The sequence below is a fragment of the Vigna unguiculata genome, chromosome 7 (genome assembly GCF_004118075.2).
Source record: "Vigna unguiculata cultivar IT97K-499-35 chromosome 7, ASM411807v1, whole genome shotgun sequence".
Lineage (NCBI taxonomy): Eukaryota > Viridiplantae > Streptophyta > Magnoliopsida > Fabales > Fabaceae > Vigna > Vigna unguiculata.
Genome location: NC_040285.1, coordinates 34,278,836 through 34,299,508, shown reverse-complemented (window position 1 = coordinate 34,299,508; position 20,673 = coordinate 34,278,836). Strand labels below are relative to the sequence as shown.

The 20,673-nt window shown below is 28.6% G+C and overlaps 3 protein-coding genes across 3 annotated transcripts; all 3 read right to left on the bottom strand.

Annotated features, from left to right (window-relative positions):
* Positions 1-748: 748 nt before the first annotated feature.
* On the bottom strand, positions 749-2,436 carry LOC114192570 (polygalacturonase-like). Its single transcript, XM_028082331.1, has 4 exons — positions 2,277-2,436; positions 1,830-2,138; positions 1,210-1,728; positions 749-1,081 (listed from the first exon to the last, which is right to left on the bottom strand). The coding sequence occupies exons 1-4, from the start codon at positions 2,403-2,405 to the stop codon at positions 845-847; spliced, it is 1,194 nt and encodes a 397-aa protein (XP_027938132.1). The 5' UTR covers positions 2,406-2,436; the 3' UTR covers positions 749-844.
* Positions 2,437-6,493: 4,057 nt separating this feature from the next.
* On the bottom strand, positions 6,494-8,208 carry LOC114192608 (polygalacturonase-like). Its single transcript, XM_028082387.1, has 4 exons — positions 8,051-8,208; positions 7,605-7,913; positions 6,985-7,503; positions 6,494-6,856 (listed from the first exon to the last, which is right to left on the bottom strand). Exons 1-4 carry the CDS (start codon positions 8,177-8,179, stop codon positions 6,620-6,622), a joined length of 1,194 nt encoding a protein of 397 aa, XP_027938188.1. The 5' UTR covers positions 8,180-8,208; the 3' UTR covers positions 6,494-6,619.
* Positions 8,209-13,971: 5,763 nt separating this feature from the next.
* On the bottom strand, positions 13,972-15,721 carry LOC114192572 (polygalacturonase-like). Its single transcript, XM_028082333.1, has 4 exons — positions 15,556-15,721; positions 15,109-15,417; positions 14,489-15,007; positions 13,972-14,360 (listed from the first exon to the last, which is right to left on the bottom strand). The coding sequence occupies exons 1-4, from the start codon at positions 15,682-15,684 to the stop codon at positions 14,124-14,126; spliced, it is 1,194 nt and encodes a 397-aa protein (XP_027938134.1). The 5' UTR covers positions 15,685-15,721; the 3' UTR covers positions 13,972-14,123.
* Between the last annotated feature and the right edge of the window lie 4,952 nt (positions 15,722-20,673).

The window sequence follows — 20,673 nt, the reverse complement described above, 5'->3', positions numbered from 1 at the left end:
CTATTCGAGGAAAATTACCTCTAAAGGGGAAAATGTGATTCATACCAGAAATAGAAAATTGAATGATTACAATAATTGGGTGGAAACTTTGCTTGAGTGTGTCATTTTAACTAGATTAGTGAAATTTAAATTTGATGACTTTAATATAATATCTAAATCATTTAAATATAATCTAGTTTGTTACATTTATCATACCATTTATCACAAAATATTTTTCAATTTTCATGTTTGGTGATCTCAGCGTAAAACAAATATGTTAGAAGATTTCGTATCAATTAAAAATATTATTAAATTTTAATATTCAAATAGTAGCAAACCTTATCATGTAGCATTAATTTTATTATTTTAATAAAAATATTATTCACAAATTTTATCTTAAGTATGTACAGTTTTAATTAGAATATACCAGGCGTTTATATGTAGATATATTTTAAAGTATTGAAAGGTGAAAAAAAAAAAGCTTTTCAAAAGACTGTTGTTTTTCATGTTCGGCATTTACTCTAACAGATAACAGAAAACTGACTCTAATCGGCAGATACATATCTCGAATTATATTCATTTAGATGATTACTATACATTGAAAGCTCAAAAAAAAAATAAAAATGACGGCCTATATTTCTAATTTTTAAATAAAAATTCGACCTCCCAATTGAACAATAACCAAAAATATAAGTTATTGAATAATTAAAAAATTTATTATTAAAAAATCATATATACATAATAATCATTTTACTTGAGTTTATTTCAAGTAGTTATTTAACACTAAATTACAATTACAACTATACGACGTTCTTATTTTACAAGAAAAATATAATACACTTATAAATTAATAAACAAATTTGTATTATTGCTTTTTATTACTCGGAGCTGTGCAAGGAGGGACCTTTCCTGATATTTTTGGTTTCATATTACTGCATACAGCTATTGCCGGCGCTCCATTGAACTTGAGATCAACATTAGATATCTCGACACCCTGACATGGTACACCACTGCTACAAGCAAGAATCAATCCTTCCTTAGTTGCTGAAGTCCCCTTAATATTCTTGATGATAACTTTGCTTATCCTTATTTTTGATGGATACTGCATCATCACAACAATAAGAAATTATATAAGCTAGTCTTTTAAGCCATCTTGTTGTACTATATGAAGTATTTTGCAACTTGAATAATAAGATCAACTAGTACATAAATATGTGAGAGACTGAATACCTTTTTGGTACATTGGTTCCATGGGCAATACTCTTGATCGATGATGATAGGGTTCTTAACATTATCCATGGTAATATCCTCAAATCTCATGTTAGTAACTGTTATTGTTCCTGGCGTACTAGGCCATGTCTTAATCCTCACTCCATTGTCAGTTCCTTTCAAAGTGCAACCCTTAATTGTAATACCGTCAACAGGCTCTTCTTCCTTATATTTTCCAAGGCTTCCAATAGCAATGCCATGGCCAGGTCCACATTTCACATTTTGGACAAGAACATTTCTACTACCGTCACCCAATGAAACACAATCATCTCCAGTGGCAATGTTTGTATTAAGAACATTCACACCATTTGATCTTCCAATATGGATGCCATCGGTGTTGGCGCTATTATGTGGAGCAGTTACTTTAAATCCATCAAAAGTTAAATTTTTGCATCCCAAAACGTTGACATGGAAGTGTTTGCTATCCTTGCTAGTAATGCTACGAACTATTGAATTGGTGACGAAGTTGAAAGCAAAATTCTAGTGACATTCGATAAAAGAATAAATAAATGAATTAAATATAATTTTGATAAATTCACATGTTACATTTTATTTGAATTTAAGAAACAATAGTTATTTACCATGCCAAGCAGTTTGCAGTTAGCTTTTTTTGAACATTCATTTTGTTTCCAAGCATAGGAACCTTGGCCATCAAAGACTCCGTTACCAGTTATGCTTAAGCCGTTAACATAGTCAATCCTGAGAATTTCGTCACCGCCCATGTCTTCTGGCTTTACCGGTGCTTTGATTGTGCCATCAACATAAAGTTCAACAGGAGCCTTGCAAGGACCTTTCAAAAGTACATGTGTCATTTGAAATGTCCCTTTTGGAATCACAATTTTTGAAGCAGATGTAGATGCACATGCTTTAGTCCAAGCACTTTGTAAAGCCTTAAGAATAAGAAAATAACAAATCAATTAAAAGATTGTAATAATAACAAAAAATATCCTATAATTTGGGATGGAATATGTTTTTGTTTCCATCAAACAATCTCAATTCCTTTTTGACACAATATCAAATGTTCATACCTTAGCAATATTCCCATTTGGTTTTCCCCCAAATTGCGATATTTGAAAATCCGCTGATTGAGTTAAATCAAAGCTAAATGCAAAAAAAGATAAAAATAATACTATCATAGAAAATTTTATATTTTCCATTTATTTTTAGTTATACTACACTTGAAATCGTGTTTAGCGAACTATTTCTCAAAGAAGGATGTTTCAAATCCATTTATATTACAGCACCATGAATCCAAAACCACAAATGTTTTTAGTCATTACGAGACATACGTTATTATCTAAATCTGTCTTTTCCTTTTTTAGATGTTTTCAATATTTTTATAGTATTCATTTATAAGTTATTAACTTTATATCACTCATAAACAACCTATTTTTATCTTCTCCCTACAAATTATCAATGTTAGAAGGAATAGTTCAATTTGAAGAATATGTTTTGATTTCAAGAGGCATGATGTTTTTAACCCACACTCTAAAGAAAAAGATTTCATTTCTAAATTGTTATAATTAAGAAATTTGTATTGTTAATTGAAACAATTAATATGATAATTTTTTTTATTAATTTAATTGTTTTTTATTGTAATTAATTTAATTATATTCAAAAAAAATTTGTCCTTTTTGAGACTAGTATAAATATTAAGAAAGTAAAGTATATGTATAAATCTATCTATCTATATATATATATATATATATATATATATATTTTGTGTGATATATTATATTTTGAAATAACATTATAACTACAAAGTGGAAATATTAAGTGTGCTCACTTTTTTTCTTGTGGTGATAAAATTTTTATTATTATAAATGTAAATATAAATATTTTTTTTTTAATTTTAGTGATTGTAGGCTTTTTTATTCCGTTAATAATTTTTATTGTAAGTAATTGTTTTTCTTAAAAAAATAATTACTTTTTAAAAGTATGAAAGATAAGATAATGGGAACATGAGTCAATGAGTTAATTAGGTACATACTGACTTGGAGTTATAGAATGGAAAAATCAATTTTTTTAGGGCAGGAAGTAAAAAAAATGAAGAAAACCAAATATAGATTTTAATATCTTCTATTTTAGTTTATATTTTATTATTGAGTTACTAAAAGTCGTAATTACAGACAAGGAACGACAACATAAAGAGGTATATAAATCTATTATTATGTGTGATGTATTATATTTTGAACGAAATATCATGTGTGTTTTTTGTTTTTTGTTATGGTAAAAAGTTTCTGATAGTTATAATAATAAATAATAATTTTTATAATTTTATTGTTGGTAGGCTTTATTTATCCGATCATTAATTTTTTTATTGTATGTAATTATTTTATTTCAAAAACAAATAATTACTTTTAAAAGGTGTGGAAGATATGATAGTGGAAATATGGACTATTTTTGTGAAAGGGGGAGCTACTTCAACTCATATAAAGATGGTTTTGATGATGTCTAAGACTACACTTCATGTGCATTACTAGTTTAGAATTAGTCATGTTTTAGTTAGGTTGTGCATTAGGATGTTAGTATGAAATTATCAGATGTAAATCAAGTCTGCATTAAGTTGTAATTAACCATCACACTCTTGCTTGTGCACTCTTGAATTCATTAGTTGTTTAACTAATGGATTAACTGTGAGTACTGGCAGTGAAAATACACTCACGATAATCGAGTAGGTAAATTCCTAATCCATTAATAACAGCAGATAACTCTGTATAAAAGTTGTTTTCTGAAATCTGTTTCAGTAAGGAAAAAGTTACAAATCACTGAAAAACATTCTGAGAAACAGCCCTCTGAGATTCACAGAGTTCTTAAGCATTCTTGAAGATCATTCAAGTGAAGATTCAAGGAGATTGATGGTTGATTCTACCTTGATGGGTCTAGCTTGAATCTAGGAGCAAATTGACAAATCTGCACAATAATAGGTGTATTCGTTTCTTGATTCTTTTTTATTGTATCTCTGATTACAGTTGCTTCATTGTGTGAAGTGTAGGCCTAGGTGCAATTGCGTAGATGCATTGCTCCTAGGGGGAGTTCTTGATTGGTAGATCAAGTTCTTTGGTTTTTAGGTTCTAGAACTATATAGGTGTTCTTGTAATTCTTGGATCCTATCTGTACTAGTGGAATCCTCCTAAGTGGGTTACTTAGGAGAAGACTGGATGTAGATTCATCTTGAATCGAACCAGTATAAATTGTTGTGTATTGCTTCTTTCTCTTCTCTCACAATCTTTCTTGATTGATTTAAAATAGTCCATTAACCCAGAACTGCGAACTTGATTAATTGAGATTTAAAACTTAAAGACTCCTTCAAGATTCACCTTAAACAAGTGAAAAATTCAATAACCAGTTCAGATCCCCTTCTTGGTTAAGATTATTAGACAGATCTGTTTTAACATATTTAGGTACATAGACTTGGAGTTATAGAATGAAAAAATAAAAAATAAAAATTATAGAGTACCAAAATTTAGAGAGAAAAAAGAAAACCTAGTATAGATTTTAAAATCGTCTATGTTAATTTATAATTTATAATTTGATATTGATTTACTAAAATTTGAGAACATAAAGAGGACTAAAAAAAAGAGTATATTATTCCATCTCCACCCTCAAAGTAAAAATATTTTCTGATCATTATTTCCATAATTGACTATTATGAAAGTTATAACTTATCTTCATCCTAAGGGTAAGTGGAATACTGGTGTCCAACCTCATATTTTTTACTCTTTAGTGTCAATTAATTAAATTTTATAAAAAATATTTATTAAAAATAACATAATATTATCAAATTAAACAACATATTCAATATTTATCATAAAAGTGGTATAAATTTTAAATAAGGTTACCAAATAACACATAGGTAAAATTCTAAGAATTATATATAGTTTTACACACATAAAAATAAAGCTTTACAACAACCAAAACAACATTTAATTTTGAAAATGTTAACGACAAACTTCATTAAATTACAAAATACTTTTAAAATTCTATAAAAAGAAAACAAATAGTTAAGTTTACAAATATTTCAAATGTTTCTTTCTTTAAATTATAATAAAATATTTACACTATATAAATAAAATCATACATAAAAAACATTAAACTACTAATATTTCAAGTTTAACTAAAAATATTTTATATTTTGAAGATAATGATAATGACATTATTGTGATACTAATTTTACACTTCTTTTAGAATGAATTAGGAAATAAGAGTAATTATATAAAATAATTAAAATAATATTCTATGTGAGGGTGAAAAAGATGACATGAAAATATTAGAAAGTAAAAATAATGAAATGTCAGTTCTAATTCTAATAATGTTTGGACAAACTATTTAACTATACATGATATTGCAAAAAAAAAAAAACATAACTAAATACGTGATAAAATGGAGAGTATCTCTAAACTTTGTGAAGATTTTTTAGATTTTGAAGCAGTTGAAACACATTCAAAAATTATTTAAGTGAAACAAAAAGTTACTTAAGTAAAAAATATTAAGGATAAGAAAGGATCATGAAGATGAATTCTCCTCATCTTACCAAATTAATAAAAAATTTGAAGCGACTGAACATAAACAAGAAAATTCATATAATCTCACAAGAAAAAATAAAAAATAAATAAAAACACTAATATTAACTATAAATAATTGAATGTAAAAATTAAAACCTCTCTTATTAACCGATATTTATAATAAAACTGCTTAAAGAAAATGTGTAATCAATATTATAAGTACCAAGTGTTGTCAATGAATTATATCTATATTAAACAAACCTAACAATTTGATATGTACAATTATTATGTTGACCTTTTACACGTAACAGTTCAATATAATATTAATAACAAATTTCATAAGAGAGACACATAGCAAATATATCAAAATAAAAAATTTTATATTTTTTAAGGTCAACTTTGAAAATTTATTTTCTAAATGGGAAATTTTTGAATATAATTACTGTACCTATTATTTTATTATTATAAAAGAAAATTTGAATTTAAAAATACTAACCATTTGAATTATGTTATGAAGTAAAGAGTTCTTTCAACTAAGCTTTCATAAAATAAAAAATAAGATTATCATTAATTCTTATTTTAATAACGTAGATTAATTAAACATATTTAAAACCATTAGAAAAATAAATACTACATGGAATTTACATCATTCCATAAACTTTCCAACACCATGAAAAACTAATAGAATTTTTGTTAGATACATTACAATAAGACAGTTGAACACTTTATCATTAAAAGAACTATATACATAATTATCATTCTACTTGAATTAATTTCAAGTATTTATTTAACATTGAATTACAATTACAACTACAACTCTTATTCTACAAGAAAAATACTCTTATAGATTATTAAACAAATTTGTATTACTGTTTTTTATTATTCGGAGTTGTGCATGGAGGGACCTTTCCTGATATTTTTGGTTTCACATTACTGCATACAGCTATTGCCGGAGCTCCATTGAACTTGAGATCAACATTAGATATCTCTACACCCTGACATGGTACACCACTGCTACAAGCAAGAATCAATCCTTCCTTAGTTGCTGAAGTCCCCTTAATATTCTTGATGATAACTTTGCTTATCCTTATTTTTGATGGATACTGCATCATCACAACAATAAGAAATGATATAAGCTAGTCTTTTAAGCCATCTTGTTGTACTATATGAAGTATTTTGCAACTTGAATAATAAGATCAACTAGTACATAAATATGTGAGAGCCTGAATACCTTTTTGGTACATTGGTTCCACGGGCAATACTCTTGATCGATGATGATAGGGTTCTTAACATTATCCATGGTAATATCCTCAAATCTCATGTTAGTAACTGTTATTGTTCCTGGAGTACTAGGCCATGTCTTAATCCTCACTCCATTGTCAGTTCCTTTCAAAGTGCAACCCTTAATTGTAATACCGTCAACAGGCTCTTCTTCCTTATATTTTCCAAGGCTTCCAATAGCAATGCCATGGCCAGGTCCACATTTCACATTTTGGACAAGAACGTTTCTACTACCGTCACCCAATGAAACACAATCATCTCCAGTGGCAATGTTTGTATTAAGAACATTCACACCATTTGATCTTCCAATATGGATGCCATCGGTGTTGGCGCTATTATGTGGAGCAGTTACTTTAAATCCATCAAAAGTTAAATTTTTGCATCCCAAAACGTTGACATGGAAGTGTTTGCTATCCTTGCTAGTAATGCTACGAACTATTGAATTGGTGACGAAGTTGAAAGCAAAATTCTAGTGACATTCGATAAAAGAATAAAGAAATGAATTAAATATAATTTTGATAAATTCACATGTTACATTTTATTTGAATTTAAGAAACAATAGTTATTTACCATGCCAAGCAGTTTGCAGTTAGCTTTTTTTGAACATTCATTTTGTTTCCAAGCATAGGAACCTTGGCCATCAAAGACTCCGTTACCAGTTATGCTTAAGCCGTTAACATAGTCAATCCTGAGAATTTCGTCACCGCCCATGTCTTCTGGTTTTACCGGTGCTTTGATTGTGCCATCAACATAAAGTTCAACAGGAGCCTTGCAAGGACCTTTCAAAAGTACATGTGTCATTTGAAATGTCCCTTTTGGAATCACAATTTTTGAAGCAGATGTAGATGCACATGCTTTAGTCCAAGCACTTTGTAAAGCCTTAAGAATAAGAAAATAACAAATCAATTAAAAGATTGTAATAATAACAAAAAATATCCTATAATTTGGGATGGAATATGTTTTTTTTCCATCAAACAATCTCAGTTCCTTTTTGACACAATATCAAATGTTCATACCTTAGCAATATTTCCATTTAGTTTTCCCCCAAATTGCGATATTTGAAAATCCGCTGATTGAGTTAAATCAAAGCTAAATGCAAAAAAAGATAAAAATAATACTATCATAGAAAATTTTATGTTTTCCATTTATTTTTAATTATACTACACTTGAAATCGTGTTTAGCGAACTATTTCTCAAAGAAGGATGTTTCAAATCCATTTATATTAGAGCACCATGAATCCAAAACCACAAATGTTTTTAGTCATTACGAGACATACGTTATTATCTAAATCTGTCTTTTCCTTTTTTTAGATTTTTTCAATATTTTTATAGTATTCATTTATAAGTTATTAACTTTATATCACTCATAAACAACCTATTTTTATCTTCTCCCTACAAATTATCAATGTCAGAAGGAATAGTTAAATTTGAAGAATATGTTTTGATTTCAAAAGGCATGATGTTTTTAACCCACACTCTAAAGAAAAAGATTTCATTTCTAAATTGTTATAATTAAGAAATTTGAATTGTTAATTGAAACAATTAATATGATAATTTTTTTATTAATTTAATTGTTTTTTATTATAATTAATTTAATTATATTCAAAATATTTGTCCTTTTTGAGAATAGTATAAATATTAAGAAAGTAAAGTATATGTATAAATCTATCAAAATATATATATATATATATATATTGTGTGATATATTATATTTTGAAATAACATTATAACTACAAAGTGGAAATATTAAGTGTGTTCACTTTTTTTCTTGTGGTGATAAAATTTTTATTATTATAAATGTAAATATAAATAATTTTTTTTAATTTTAGTGAGTGTAGGCTTTTTTATTCCGTTAATAATTTTAATTGTAAGTAATTGTTTTCCTTAAAAAATTATTACTTTTTAAAGGTATGAAAGATAAGATAATGGGAACATGAGTCAATGAGTTAATTAGGTACATAGAGACTTGGAGTTATAGAATGGAAAAATCAATTTTTTTAGGGCAGAAACTCTTAAAGTTAAAAAAATGAAGAAAACCAAATATAGATTTTAAAATCTTCTATTTTAGTTTATATTTTATTATTGATTTACTAAAAGTCGTAATTATAGACAAGGAACGACAACAAAAAGAGGTTTATAAATCTATTATTATGTGTGATGTATTATATTTTGAAATAACATTATAACTACAGAGTGGAAATATCATGTGTGTTTTTTGTTTTTGTTATGTTAAAAAGTTTCTGATAATTATAATAATAAATAATAATTTTTATAATTTTATTGTTGGTAGGCTTTATTTATCCGATCATTAATTTTTTATTGTATGTAATTATTTTATTTCAAAAACAAATAATTACTTTTAAAAGGTGTGGAAGATATGATAGTGGAAATATGGACTATTTAGGTATAGAGACTTGGAGTTATAGAATGAAAAAATTAAAATTAAAAATTATAGAGTAGCAAATTTTAGAGTAAAAAAAAGAAAACCTAGTATAGATTTTAAAATCGTCTATGTTAATTTATAATTTATAATTTGATATTGATTTACTAAAATTTGAGAACATAAGGAGGACTAAAAAATATATATTATTCCAACTTCGAAGTAAAAATACTTGCTAATCTTTATTTCCATAATTGACTATTATGAAAGTTATAACTTATCTTCATCCTAAAGGTAAGTGGAATACTGGTGTCCAACCTCATATTTTTTACTCTTTAGTGTCAATTAATTAAATTTTATAAAAAATATTTATTAAAAATAACATAATATTATCAAATTAAACAACATATTCAATATTTATAATAAAAATGGTATAAATTTTAAATAAGGTTATCAAATAACACATAGGTAAAATTCTAAGAATTATATATAGTTTTACACACATATAAATAAAGCTTTACAACAACCAAAACAACATTTAATTTTGAAAATGTTAATGACAAACTTCATTAAATTACAAAATACTTTTAAAATTCTATAAAAAGAAAACAAATAGTTAAGTTTACAAATATTTCAAATGTTCCTTTCTGTAAATCATAATAAAATATTTAGACTATTTAAATAAAATCATACATAAAAAAACATTAAACTACTAATATTTCAAGTTTAACTTTAAATATTTTATTTTTTGAAGATAATGATAATGAAATTATTGTGATACTAATTTTACACTTCTTTTAGAATGAATTAGGAAATAAGAGTAATTATATAAAATAATTAAAATAAAATTCTATGTGATGGTGAAAAAGATGACATAAAAATATTAGAAAGTAAAAATAATGAAATGTCATTTTAATAATGTTTGGACAAACTATTTAATGATACAGGATACTGCACAAAAGAAAAAAAAACATAACTAAATGCGTGATAAGATGGAGAGTATCTCTAAATTTTGTGAAAATTTTTTAGATTTTGAACCAATTGAAACACATTCAAAATTATTTAAATGAAACAAAAAGTTACTTAAGTAAAAAAATATTAAGGATAAGAAAGGATAAAGAAGATGAATTCTCCTCATCTTACCAAATAAATAAAAAAATTGAAGCGACTGAACATAAACAAGAAGAGTTATATAATCTCGCACGAAAAAATATATAATAAATAAAAACACTAAAATTAACTATAAATAATTGAATGTAAAAATTAAAACCTCTCTTACTAACCGAAATTTATAATAAAACTGCTTAAAGAAAATGTGTAATCAATATTATAAGTACCAAGTGTTGTCAATGAATTATATCTATATTAAACAAACCTAACAATGTGATATGTACAATTAGGGGTGGCAATGCGGGCCGGCCCGCCCCGTTTAGGCCCGCCCCGCATAAGGCCCGCATATCGCGGGCCGGCCCGTCCCGCCCCGCACATTTTATGCGGGCCGCATACTCTGGCCCGCCCCGCATACACGTTGGCTCGCGGGTCCGCGGGCCGGCCCGCTTTTTTTTTTTTAATTTTTTAATTTATTTATTTTTTTTATGATAAAACTTTCAATGTTTAAAAATTGGGAAACTTTAAGAAGTTCACAAAATTAAGTAAAGACTTTGGAGAATTAGATGATAAATTGATAATTCAACATTTTCATCATATTCATACTATGACATACACAATGTATTCTTTAAATTTTAGCACATTAAAAATTACATAATACTTGTCTTTTCCAATTATACAAGAATTTGAAATATTAATGCAAGAGTCCATAAAAGAAGTAATTAATATACACAAGTACAAGTTTTTTTTTTTTTTAATTTTATGCGGGCTTGCGGGCCGGCCCGTGCGGGCCGCAGGCCTATGCGGGCCGAGCCCGCGCGGGCCTGCGGGCTCAATATCCTGGCCCGCCCCGCGTTTTTTTTGCGGGCCTGCGGGCCAGGCCCTAATTGCCATCCCTATGTACAATTATTATCTTGACCTTTTAAACGTAGCAGTTTAATATAATATTAATAAGAAATTTCATAAGAGAGACACATAGCAAATATATCAAAATAAAAATTTTTGATATTTTTTATGGTCAATTTTGAAAATTTATTTTCTAAAAGGGAAATTTTTGAATATAATTACTGTACCTATTTTTTTATTATTATAAAAGAAAATTTGAATTTAAAATATACTAACCATTTGAATTATGTTATGAAGTAAAGTGTATCAACCACTTACTTTACTACCTTACTTTACTACTTTTATTTTAAAGGACTGTCCCAAATAAGTTAGGCCTAGGACTGGCCCATAAGGAACCAAAGCCCCTAAACCAGCTGAAACACTTTCATTCTTCTCACTTTCAGAAAAATAGCCTCCTTTTTCGTAGAACAGTAACGTTCCTCTACTAGGGTTTGGGGTTCATCCAAGTTCAACTAAGTTCAACCCATTTCTTTCACTCACGTAAGTTACTTCCGATGCATACTCTTCTCTTTTAGTTTAATCTTCGTGCTTGCCGTTGGAGTTCCTCGTAATAATCTTGTGCTTCCTCTGTATTGAGATTTTCAGCTCTTAAATATGCTCTTGGAGTTGTCTTACTCATTCGCTTAAGGGTCGGGGTCGTTTTGACTAGCTCTTTCCAGGTAAAGGAAGCTAGGGTTTATGTTTTTAAAGTTATTTTGCCGATTTTTGGTCTGTTGTATGGTTGTGATGCTTGAATGAGGTTGTTGGTCGAATAAAAATGTATGGTGCGCAAGTATGTTTGATTGATGTGGCGCTACTCTTTTTCTACACTGCACACTTTTCGTAAAATGAATATTTCTACTATGTTAACCGTTGGATCGAGCTACAATTTTAACAACTGATCCTTAACACATAATTCTTGACTTTGACCGGTCGGATCTTTAATCGGAGCTCTGTAGTGAGAGAAGTTTTTATCGCAAGGTCACTGAATTTGTGTTGTTGATAACACTGCACATTTTTCGTAAAATGAAAGTTACTATTTCGTTAACCGTTGGATCGAACTGATATTTTAACAGCTGATCCTTAACACATAGCTTTTGACTTTGATTGGTCCGATCTTGAATCATAGCTCTGTAGTGAGAGCAGTTTTATCGCAAGATCGCTGTAGTTTGTTTGTTTCTCTGATCTTGAATGGTTATTACTGGCTTGAATCTAATTGTTATATCAAAAGCATGTGATAAATGATTATGCATGAGTGATGTGATTCATGGATTGTGGATGATGGGTTTAGTATGAACTTGACATGTGATTTAAATTAGATGGTTGGTATCAAGGAGACATGGTATTGATATGAAATACAAATATATATTCACTGTTTGGGAAGGATGAGTTGGTATGGATTCAACATTTGGTTATGAATGAGAATGGGTTGTAAAGGTTGGCATGATATATTGTGTATGGTAAACATTACTTGATTGATTGAACATGATTGGTTTGTGGTCAGTGCGTAATTCCTTGGAATCTCTAGGTGGGATTTCAGGGTCGTGCTTCAGTGATCGGGACATAATTCCATGACCCCTGTTAGTGGGTGTCCATGGTGGTGCCCCATCTATATAATTTGGTAAGGATTCAAGGTAAGGATTGTATCCTGACACTCTAAGGAGTCAGTTAGTCTCACTTAGAGCGGACTGACTTGTGGTGAGAGTAGTAGTAGGCCTGAAATTCATTAAGGGTTAACCTTGTGTGTGAGGGAATTGATTCATTGTAACACTTGTAACACATAGCTCGGGGGTGAACAGAGGTATCCACCACAAGTGCGAGCATCCGCTGCATCCGACCAGATTATATGTATCTGGATGAGTCGAGTCGAGTCTTAGTGTATTGATTGAGAGGTTATAACATGCTTGGATGATGTATGTATATTGGACTGTGAAAGTATATCTGATTACATGATAAAATCTTTTTGGCTCTAGCTTACACTTTTGCTTGTTTGAATGCCTTGTATGTTGTTCTTCTACCGTTGCGATGATCATCAATTTATTGATGGGAGCAGATGCGAGAGGTACTCGAGGTCAACAAAGAAGGGATGGTTCCGCTGCACAGTCTACCTGTGCTGGACTTCATGTCTCTTTGGGCTTTTCTTTAGGGCGAAGGCCCGTGTATTGTATTGCCCCTAAGGTTTTATTTCGAATACTGGCTATCTCTTACTCCTTTTGAGTTTTGTAGGCATTGTAGTGAGCTTTAGTATCTCCTTTTAAGTACCTTGGATAACGGTAAAGAGTGACTTTATACTCCGCAAATTGGCTCTTTATATTATGCAGTGTAAGATTTCATTTAATTATGTTATTATTTAAATGGGATGTTACATAAAGAGTTCTTTCAAATAAGCTTTCATAACATAAAAAATAAGATTATCATTAATTCTTATTTTAGTAACGTACATTAATCAAACATATTTAAAACCATTAGAAAAAATAAATACTACATCGAATTTACATCATTCCATATACTTTCCAACACCATGAAAAACTAATAGAATTTTTGTTAGATATATTACAATAAGGTAGTTGAACACTTTATCATTAAAAGAACTATATACATAATTATCATTCTACTTGAATTAATTTCAAGTATTTATTTAACATTGAATTACAATTACAATTACAACTCTTATTCTCCAAGAAAAATACACTTATAGATTATTAAACAAATTTGTATTACTGTTTTTTATTATTCGGAGCTGTGCAGGGAGGGACCTTTCCTGATATTTTTGGTTTCACATTACTGCATACAGCTATTGCCGGAGCTCCATTGAACTTGAGATCAACGTTAGATATCTCTACACCCTGACATGGTACACCACTGCTACAAGCAAGAATCAATCCTTCTTTAGTTGCTGAAGTCCCCTTAATATTCTTGATGATAACTTTGCTTATCCTTATTTTTGATGGATACTGCATCATCACAACAATAAGAAATGATATAAGCTAGTCTTTTAAGCCATCTTGTTGTACTATATGAAGTATTTTGCAACTTGAATAATAAGATCAACTAGTACATAAATATGTGAGAGACTGAATACCTTTTTGGTACATTGGTTCCATGGGCAATACTCTTGATCGATGATGATAGGGTTCTTAACATTATCCATGGTAATATCTTCAAATCTCATGTTAGTAACTGTTATTGTTCCTGGCGTACTAGGCCATGTCTTAATCCTCACTCCATTGTCAGTTCCTTTCAAAGTGCAACCCTTAATTGTAATACTGTCAACAGGCTCTTCTTCCTTATATTTTCCAAGGCTTCCAATAGCAATGCCATGGCCAGGTCCACATTTCACATTTTGGACAAGAACATTTCTACTACCGTCACCCAATGAAACACAATCATCTCCAGTGGCAATGTTTGTATTAAGAACATTCACACCATTTGATCTTCCAATATGGATGCCATCGGTGTTGGCGCTATTATGTGGAGCAGTTACTTTAAATCCATCAAAAGTTAAATTTTTGCATCCCAAAACGTTGACATGGAAGTGTTTGCTATCCTTGCTAGTAATGCTACGAACTATTGAATTGGTGACGAAGTTGAAAGCAAAATTCTAGTGACATTCGATAAAAGAATAAAGAAATGAATTAAATATAATTTTGATAAATTCACATGTTACATTTTATTTGAATTTAAGAAACAATAGTTATTTACCATGCCAAGCAGTTTGCAGTTAGCTTTTTTTGAACATTCATTTTGTTTCCAAGCATAGGAACCTTGGCCATCAAAGACTCCGTTACCAGTTATGCTTAAGCCGTTAACATAGTCAATCCTGAGAATTTCGTCACCGCCCATGTCTTCTGGCTTTACCGGTGCTTTGATTGTGCCATCAACATAAAGTTCAACAGGAGCCTTGCAAGGACCTTTCAAAAGTACATGTGTCATTTGAAATGTCCCTTTTGGAATCACAATTTTTGAAGCAGATGTAGATGCACATGCTTTAGTCCAAGCACTTTGTAAAGCCTTAAGAATAAGAAAATAACAAATCAATTAAAAGATTGTAATAATAACAAAAAATATCCTATAATTTGGGATGGAATATGTTTTTGTTTCCATCAAACAATCTCAGTTCCTTTTTGACACAATATCAAATGTTCATACCTTAGCAATATTCCCATTTGGTTTTCCCCCAAATTGCGATATTTGAAAATCCGCTGATTGAGTTAAATCAAAGCTAAATGCAAAAAAAGATAAAAATAATACTATCATAGAAAATTTTATGTTTTCCATTTATTTTTAATTATACTACACTTGAAATCGTGTTTAGCGAACTATTTCTCAAAGAAGGATGTTTCAAATCCATTTATATTAGAGCACCATGAATCCAAAACCACAAATGTTTTTAGTCATTACGAGACATACGTTATTATCTAAATCTGTCTTTTCCTTTTTTTAGATGTTTTCAATATTTTTATAGTATTCATTTATAAGTTATTAACTTTATATCACTCATAAACAACCTATTTTTATCTTCTCCCTACAAATTATCAATGTCAGAAGGAAAAGTTCAATTTGAAGAATATGTTTTCGTTTCAAAAGGCATGATGTTTTTAACCCATACTCTAAAGAAAAAGATTTCATTTCTAAATTGTTATAATTTAAGAAATTTGAATTGTTAATTGAAACAATTAATATGATAATTTTTTTATTAATTTAATTGTTTCTATTGTAATTAATTTAATTATATTCAAAAAATTTGTCCTTTTTGTTAATTCAAAAATTTTCATTTCTAACTATTTTATTCCTTCGGGAATATTACTTTTAAAATTTCTATAATCTTTCCAAATTTAAATAATTAATATGATAAAAATAATTTTATTAGTTTAATTATTCATTATTATAATAATCTAAATTATATTAAAAAATTATCCTTCTTTGGGAGTAACATATAAATGTGTGTGTGTGCGTGTGTGTATATATATATATATATATACATGTTTTTCCAACAATTTAAGTTAGTATTTGATTTTCATGCTTAATGATTGATGTAGATGGTTTCCATGCTTGATTTGTGATTCTTAGGGTAATTGGAGATCTCTTTAAAATCTAGACTTCAAATTGAACACGTAATGGTTGTTTGTTTCTAGGAATAGAAGTTGGTTCATTAGTAATCTTAGACTATTGAAATTAATGCATGAGTTCACTTATTGAGGATTCAAGGATTGAAACTTCATGAGTGATCCTAGGCTCAAAGACTCTAAGAAGAATATTTCAATATTTTTGTGAGTTGATTTTAAAATGAATATGGAATTGACATAATTTAGAATGCATGAGAATGAAGTGTTTTGACAAATTGTAAATACATTATGTTAATTTCTCGTTGAACGCCAACTATTTGATAAAAATATTAAAAAAAAATTCCATTGTGTTTTTGTGAACTGTGCGGTCTAATTAAGTTATTAAATGTGAAAGTTGTCATGTGTTTCATAAATCTTTTGAGAGAGAATGATATTTATCACTTGCTACCCATGACCAGTGCACTTGTTGGTTTTTTTCATGTTTTCCACTAATATAATGATATGAAGTATGATTGATTTAAGATAGCAGTATCGTGGAATTAGGATGTTACAATTTCGAATTTAAAGATAACTCTTTCATCTTTTGAACTTTATGATAATGACATTAAATTATTTCTATTTTGGTAAATAAAAAACTTTTATACAATTGTGGTGGTAAAACTATATTTTTGAGAATGAATTAAAACATAAAAAATCTAAATAATATTCTACACAATAAAAATAAATAAAAGTATTAAAAATTGAAAATGATCAATTGTTTTCCCTATAAACGATTTGATACACTATAGAATGATATTGCACAAAGTAAAAGAATTGTATAGTTAATGGTATGATAAAATAGAAAGTACTTTGGAGATATGAGAAAACTTTTTAAATATCAAACTATAGTTGAATCATCGAAAATAATGAAAATTATTTATGTAAAACAAAAAGTTCTTACACTAGAAAAATAAGGATAATGGAAAACAAAAAAAATAAGTTTTTTTTATATTAACTAGTGGTCTTTATGTGGCACTAGGCTGATATGCAGATGTGAGGGGATGTAATGTTTCTCAACTCTACACTCTCATCCTTGATGCAAGTTCAAACTTGGGGTTAGACATGTCAAAGTGAGCCAACCCGGCTCATACGGGTTGGCTCACCACGAGCCGGGTTGAAAATGAGTGAACCCAATTCGACTCACTTTTTGGTGAGCCAGAAATTTTGTAACCCGGCTCAACCCACCACGGGTTGGTGGGTTAAGTGGGTTGGCTCACCAACCCACCTAAATTTTTTTTTTTTTAGTATTCAAATATTTAAATAAATTTTTAAGTAACCCATGAGATGACAATCATAGTAAAATCAAGAACCAATGTTTTGATCATGCTCACCATCAATATATGAAAAATTATTTCCAAGAAAGTATCCATTAGTCTAAGAAAGCATGGTTAATATTACAAATTTTTTGTTATACTATTCAACAAAATATAAATAAAAAAACGTTTTCATGCTAATTTAGAAAAAAATTGTTTGTAAAACGGTTACTTGAGTAATTTACTATAAAGATTATAGTTAAAGATTAAAGTATCAACATATATATAACTTGACAATCAAATTAATTAAACATTCAAACTATTCAAATATAATTAAGCAACATTCTAGCATTTAAAAATATGAAATTGTGAGCAAATATAATAGGAGTAGTAAATAATTATTAAAAAATTAAAAAAAAATTAAAAGAAAGTTAAAAAAAATTAAAAAAAAATTGTAAAAAAAATTTGGTGAGTTAAGTGGGCCAACCCACCTTCAACCCGGCTCGAACCCGTTTAACCCGTGGGTTAAGTGAGCCAGGTTGAATTCAACCCACTTTTGAAAAAGTTGAATTTTTCTCAACCCAACCCGGCTCGAATCCGTGGTGAGCCGGGTTGGCTCACGAGTTGAAACCCATTTTGACATCTCTACCTGGGGTTGTGGTCCTTATAGAATACAGAGAGTGAGAATTTATATTAAGTGTTTCTCGTCTAAGTTGCACTTCAGCCTTAACAGGATGACCTTTTAGAAATATTTTAATATAATTTAAAAAATAAAATAATTAAAATAAAAATTCTACTGTTACTCTTGTTTTTATAGACCTTTAATTTATGGATTAATGTTTTTAATGGCTAACGGCTATATTCTTATTACTATTTACTTTTTGTCTCTCTTTTCTACCTATAAATACCATCTAGGTGAATACAATACAAGACAACAACAGAAACAATAAACACTAGAGTTCTCTAAGAAGCGTTCTTCTTTTCTTCTCTATATTATCTTTAAGACAGTGGTGTTCATAAGGTACGGGAATCCTTCGCTGCACTCGATTGATCTGACGGGTTGTTGTATCTTGGAAGAGAAACACATTTGATTTGAAACACATATGATTGTGTATTTGTTTAGCCCTGTGCAGTAGGGACGTTTTCTATCTAAGGATAGCATTATGCGTGTCTCAACCCAGGATATTTCTACTCCTTTCCTTGTTTATCTTTTATTTATGGTTTAATTACTCGGATGATACCCACTTTGGTACATGTGTGTCAATCTGGTACCCGCTTTTAAAAAAGTGTCAATTGAATCCTAACTTTTGAAAAAATGCTTCAATTAGGTTCCTTTCAGATGGATTTGACTAATACCGTTAATCAACGTGCCACGTGTCAGTCTGTGGTATTTTTTATTTATTTTTTATTTTTTTTAAATTTTTTGAAAATTTTTTAATTTAAAAAAAATTAAAAATGTCATGTGTCAGGTCCTTGTGTGTGACACGTGGCATTGTCAGTGCACGTGACATTGTCAGTGCCACGTGACATTGCAATGTCACGTGTCAGTGTCACTGTCAGATGTCATTATGTTGATTTCGATTTAGTCCCTATATATGTCTTTTTGTTTCAATTTGGTACCCACCTATGTATATCTAATTCAATTTTATCCCATTTTTTTTAATAAGTAAAATATTTTTGTATATTTTTACAAAATTAAGTACTAATATTTATATTATTTCTCTCAATTTTAGACCAAATTTATTATTTGTATAAAATGTTTTACTAATATTTTTTATTAAAAATGACTTTTTAACATATTAATTTATTAATTACTTTTTTATTAAGTACTCATGTTTTGTTAATTATTATTTTGTTAACCCAAAATAAAACAATATTGTCTCTTAATAATTTTAAACCAAAATTTCTATTTGTCTGAATGTTATACTAATTTTTTATTAAAAATGACTTAATAAAATGACTTTACCACTAAATTTTAATATAAATATCAAATACTTAATTTTTGTAAAATTTTTATACTTAACTACTTTTAATTTTATAAAAAATGGATTTTAATTATTAAAAAAAAATAGGTCAAGATTGAATCACATACACATAAGTAGGTACTAAATTGAAACAAAAAGACATATACGGGGACTAAATCGAAATCAACACAATGACATCTGATAATGACATTGACACGTGGCATTACAATGCCACGTGGCACTGACAATGCCACATGTCACACACAGAGACTTGACACGTGACGTTTTTTTTTATCTTTTTTCAAAAAATTTAAAAAAAAATTAAAAAAATTTTATAAAAATTAAAAAAATAAAAATAAAAAATAAAAAACCATAGACTATGGCACGTTGACTAACGATGTTAGTCAACTCCGTTTGAAAGTGACCTAATTGAAGTATTTTTTTAAAAGTTGGGATGCAATTGACACTTTTTTAAAAGCGGGTACCAGATTGACACACTTGGACCAAAGTGGGTACCATCCGAGTAATTAAACCTTTATTTATTATTATTATTATTATTATTATTATAATTGTTGGTCTCTGATTAATATTATTGTTTTATATATTGTCTTAGTATTATTATTGCTCTAATTGTTATTATTATATTATTTCATATTTTTATTATTATTAGTATTATTTGAGTAATTATTTTCTAACATGATCCAGTAAACCAAGTGTTTACACGATTGAACATAAATTTAAAGAGTCAAACATTTTCATGTAAAAAAATAATAAAAAAGAGTATAAAAATTACTATGTGAGATCTAAAATCTATTTGATTAACTAAAATTGATAATACAATATTTGAAGTGATGAGAGGATAATTAGTTAGGTACGTGGCTTGATTCGGTGGAAATTAATTTTTGTAGGGATCATTATAACATACCTTCTTTCAATGATTACATT

Excerpts from the sequence above, each read along its gene's own strand:
- LOC114192570 (XM_028082331.1), bottom strand. The coding sequence starts at position 2,405 with ATGGAAAATATAAAATTTTCTATGATAGTATTATTTTTATCTTTTTTT. Across the intron at positions 1,729-1,829 it reads ACTGCAAACTGCTTGGCATG|AATTTTGCTTTCAACTTCGT; the intron begins GTAAATAACTAT and ends GAATGTCACTAG. Across the intron at positions 1,082-1,209 it reads GGAACCAATGTACCAAAAAG|TATCCATCAAAAATAAGGAT; the intron begins GTATTCAGTCTC and ends GTGATGATGCAG.
- LOC114192608 (XM_028082387.1), bottom strand. The coding sequence starts at position 8,179 with ATGGAAAACATAAAATTTTCTATGATAGTATTATTTTTATCTTTTTTT. Across the intron at positions 7,914-8,050 it reads TAAATGGAAATATTGCTAAG|GCTTTACAAAGTGCTTGGAC; the intron begins GTATGAACATTT and ends CTTATTCTTAAG. Across the intron at positions 6,857-6,984 it reads GGAACCAATGTACCAAAAAG|TATCCATCAAAAATAAGGAT; the intron begins GTATTCAGGCTC and ends GTGATGATGCAG.
- LOC114192572 (XM_028082333.1), bottom strand. The coding sequence starts at position 15,684 with ATGGAAAACATAAAATTTTCTATGATAGTATTATTTTTATCTTTTTTT. Across the intron at positions 15,008-15,108 it reads ACTGCAAACTGCTTGGCATG|AATTTTGCTTTCAACTTCGT; the intron begins GTAAATAACTAT and ends GAATGTCACTAG. Across the intron at positions 14,361-14,488 it reads GGAACCAATGTACCAAAAAG|TATCCATCAAAAATAAGGAT; the intron begins GTATTCAGTCTC and ends GTGATGATGCAG.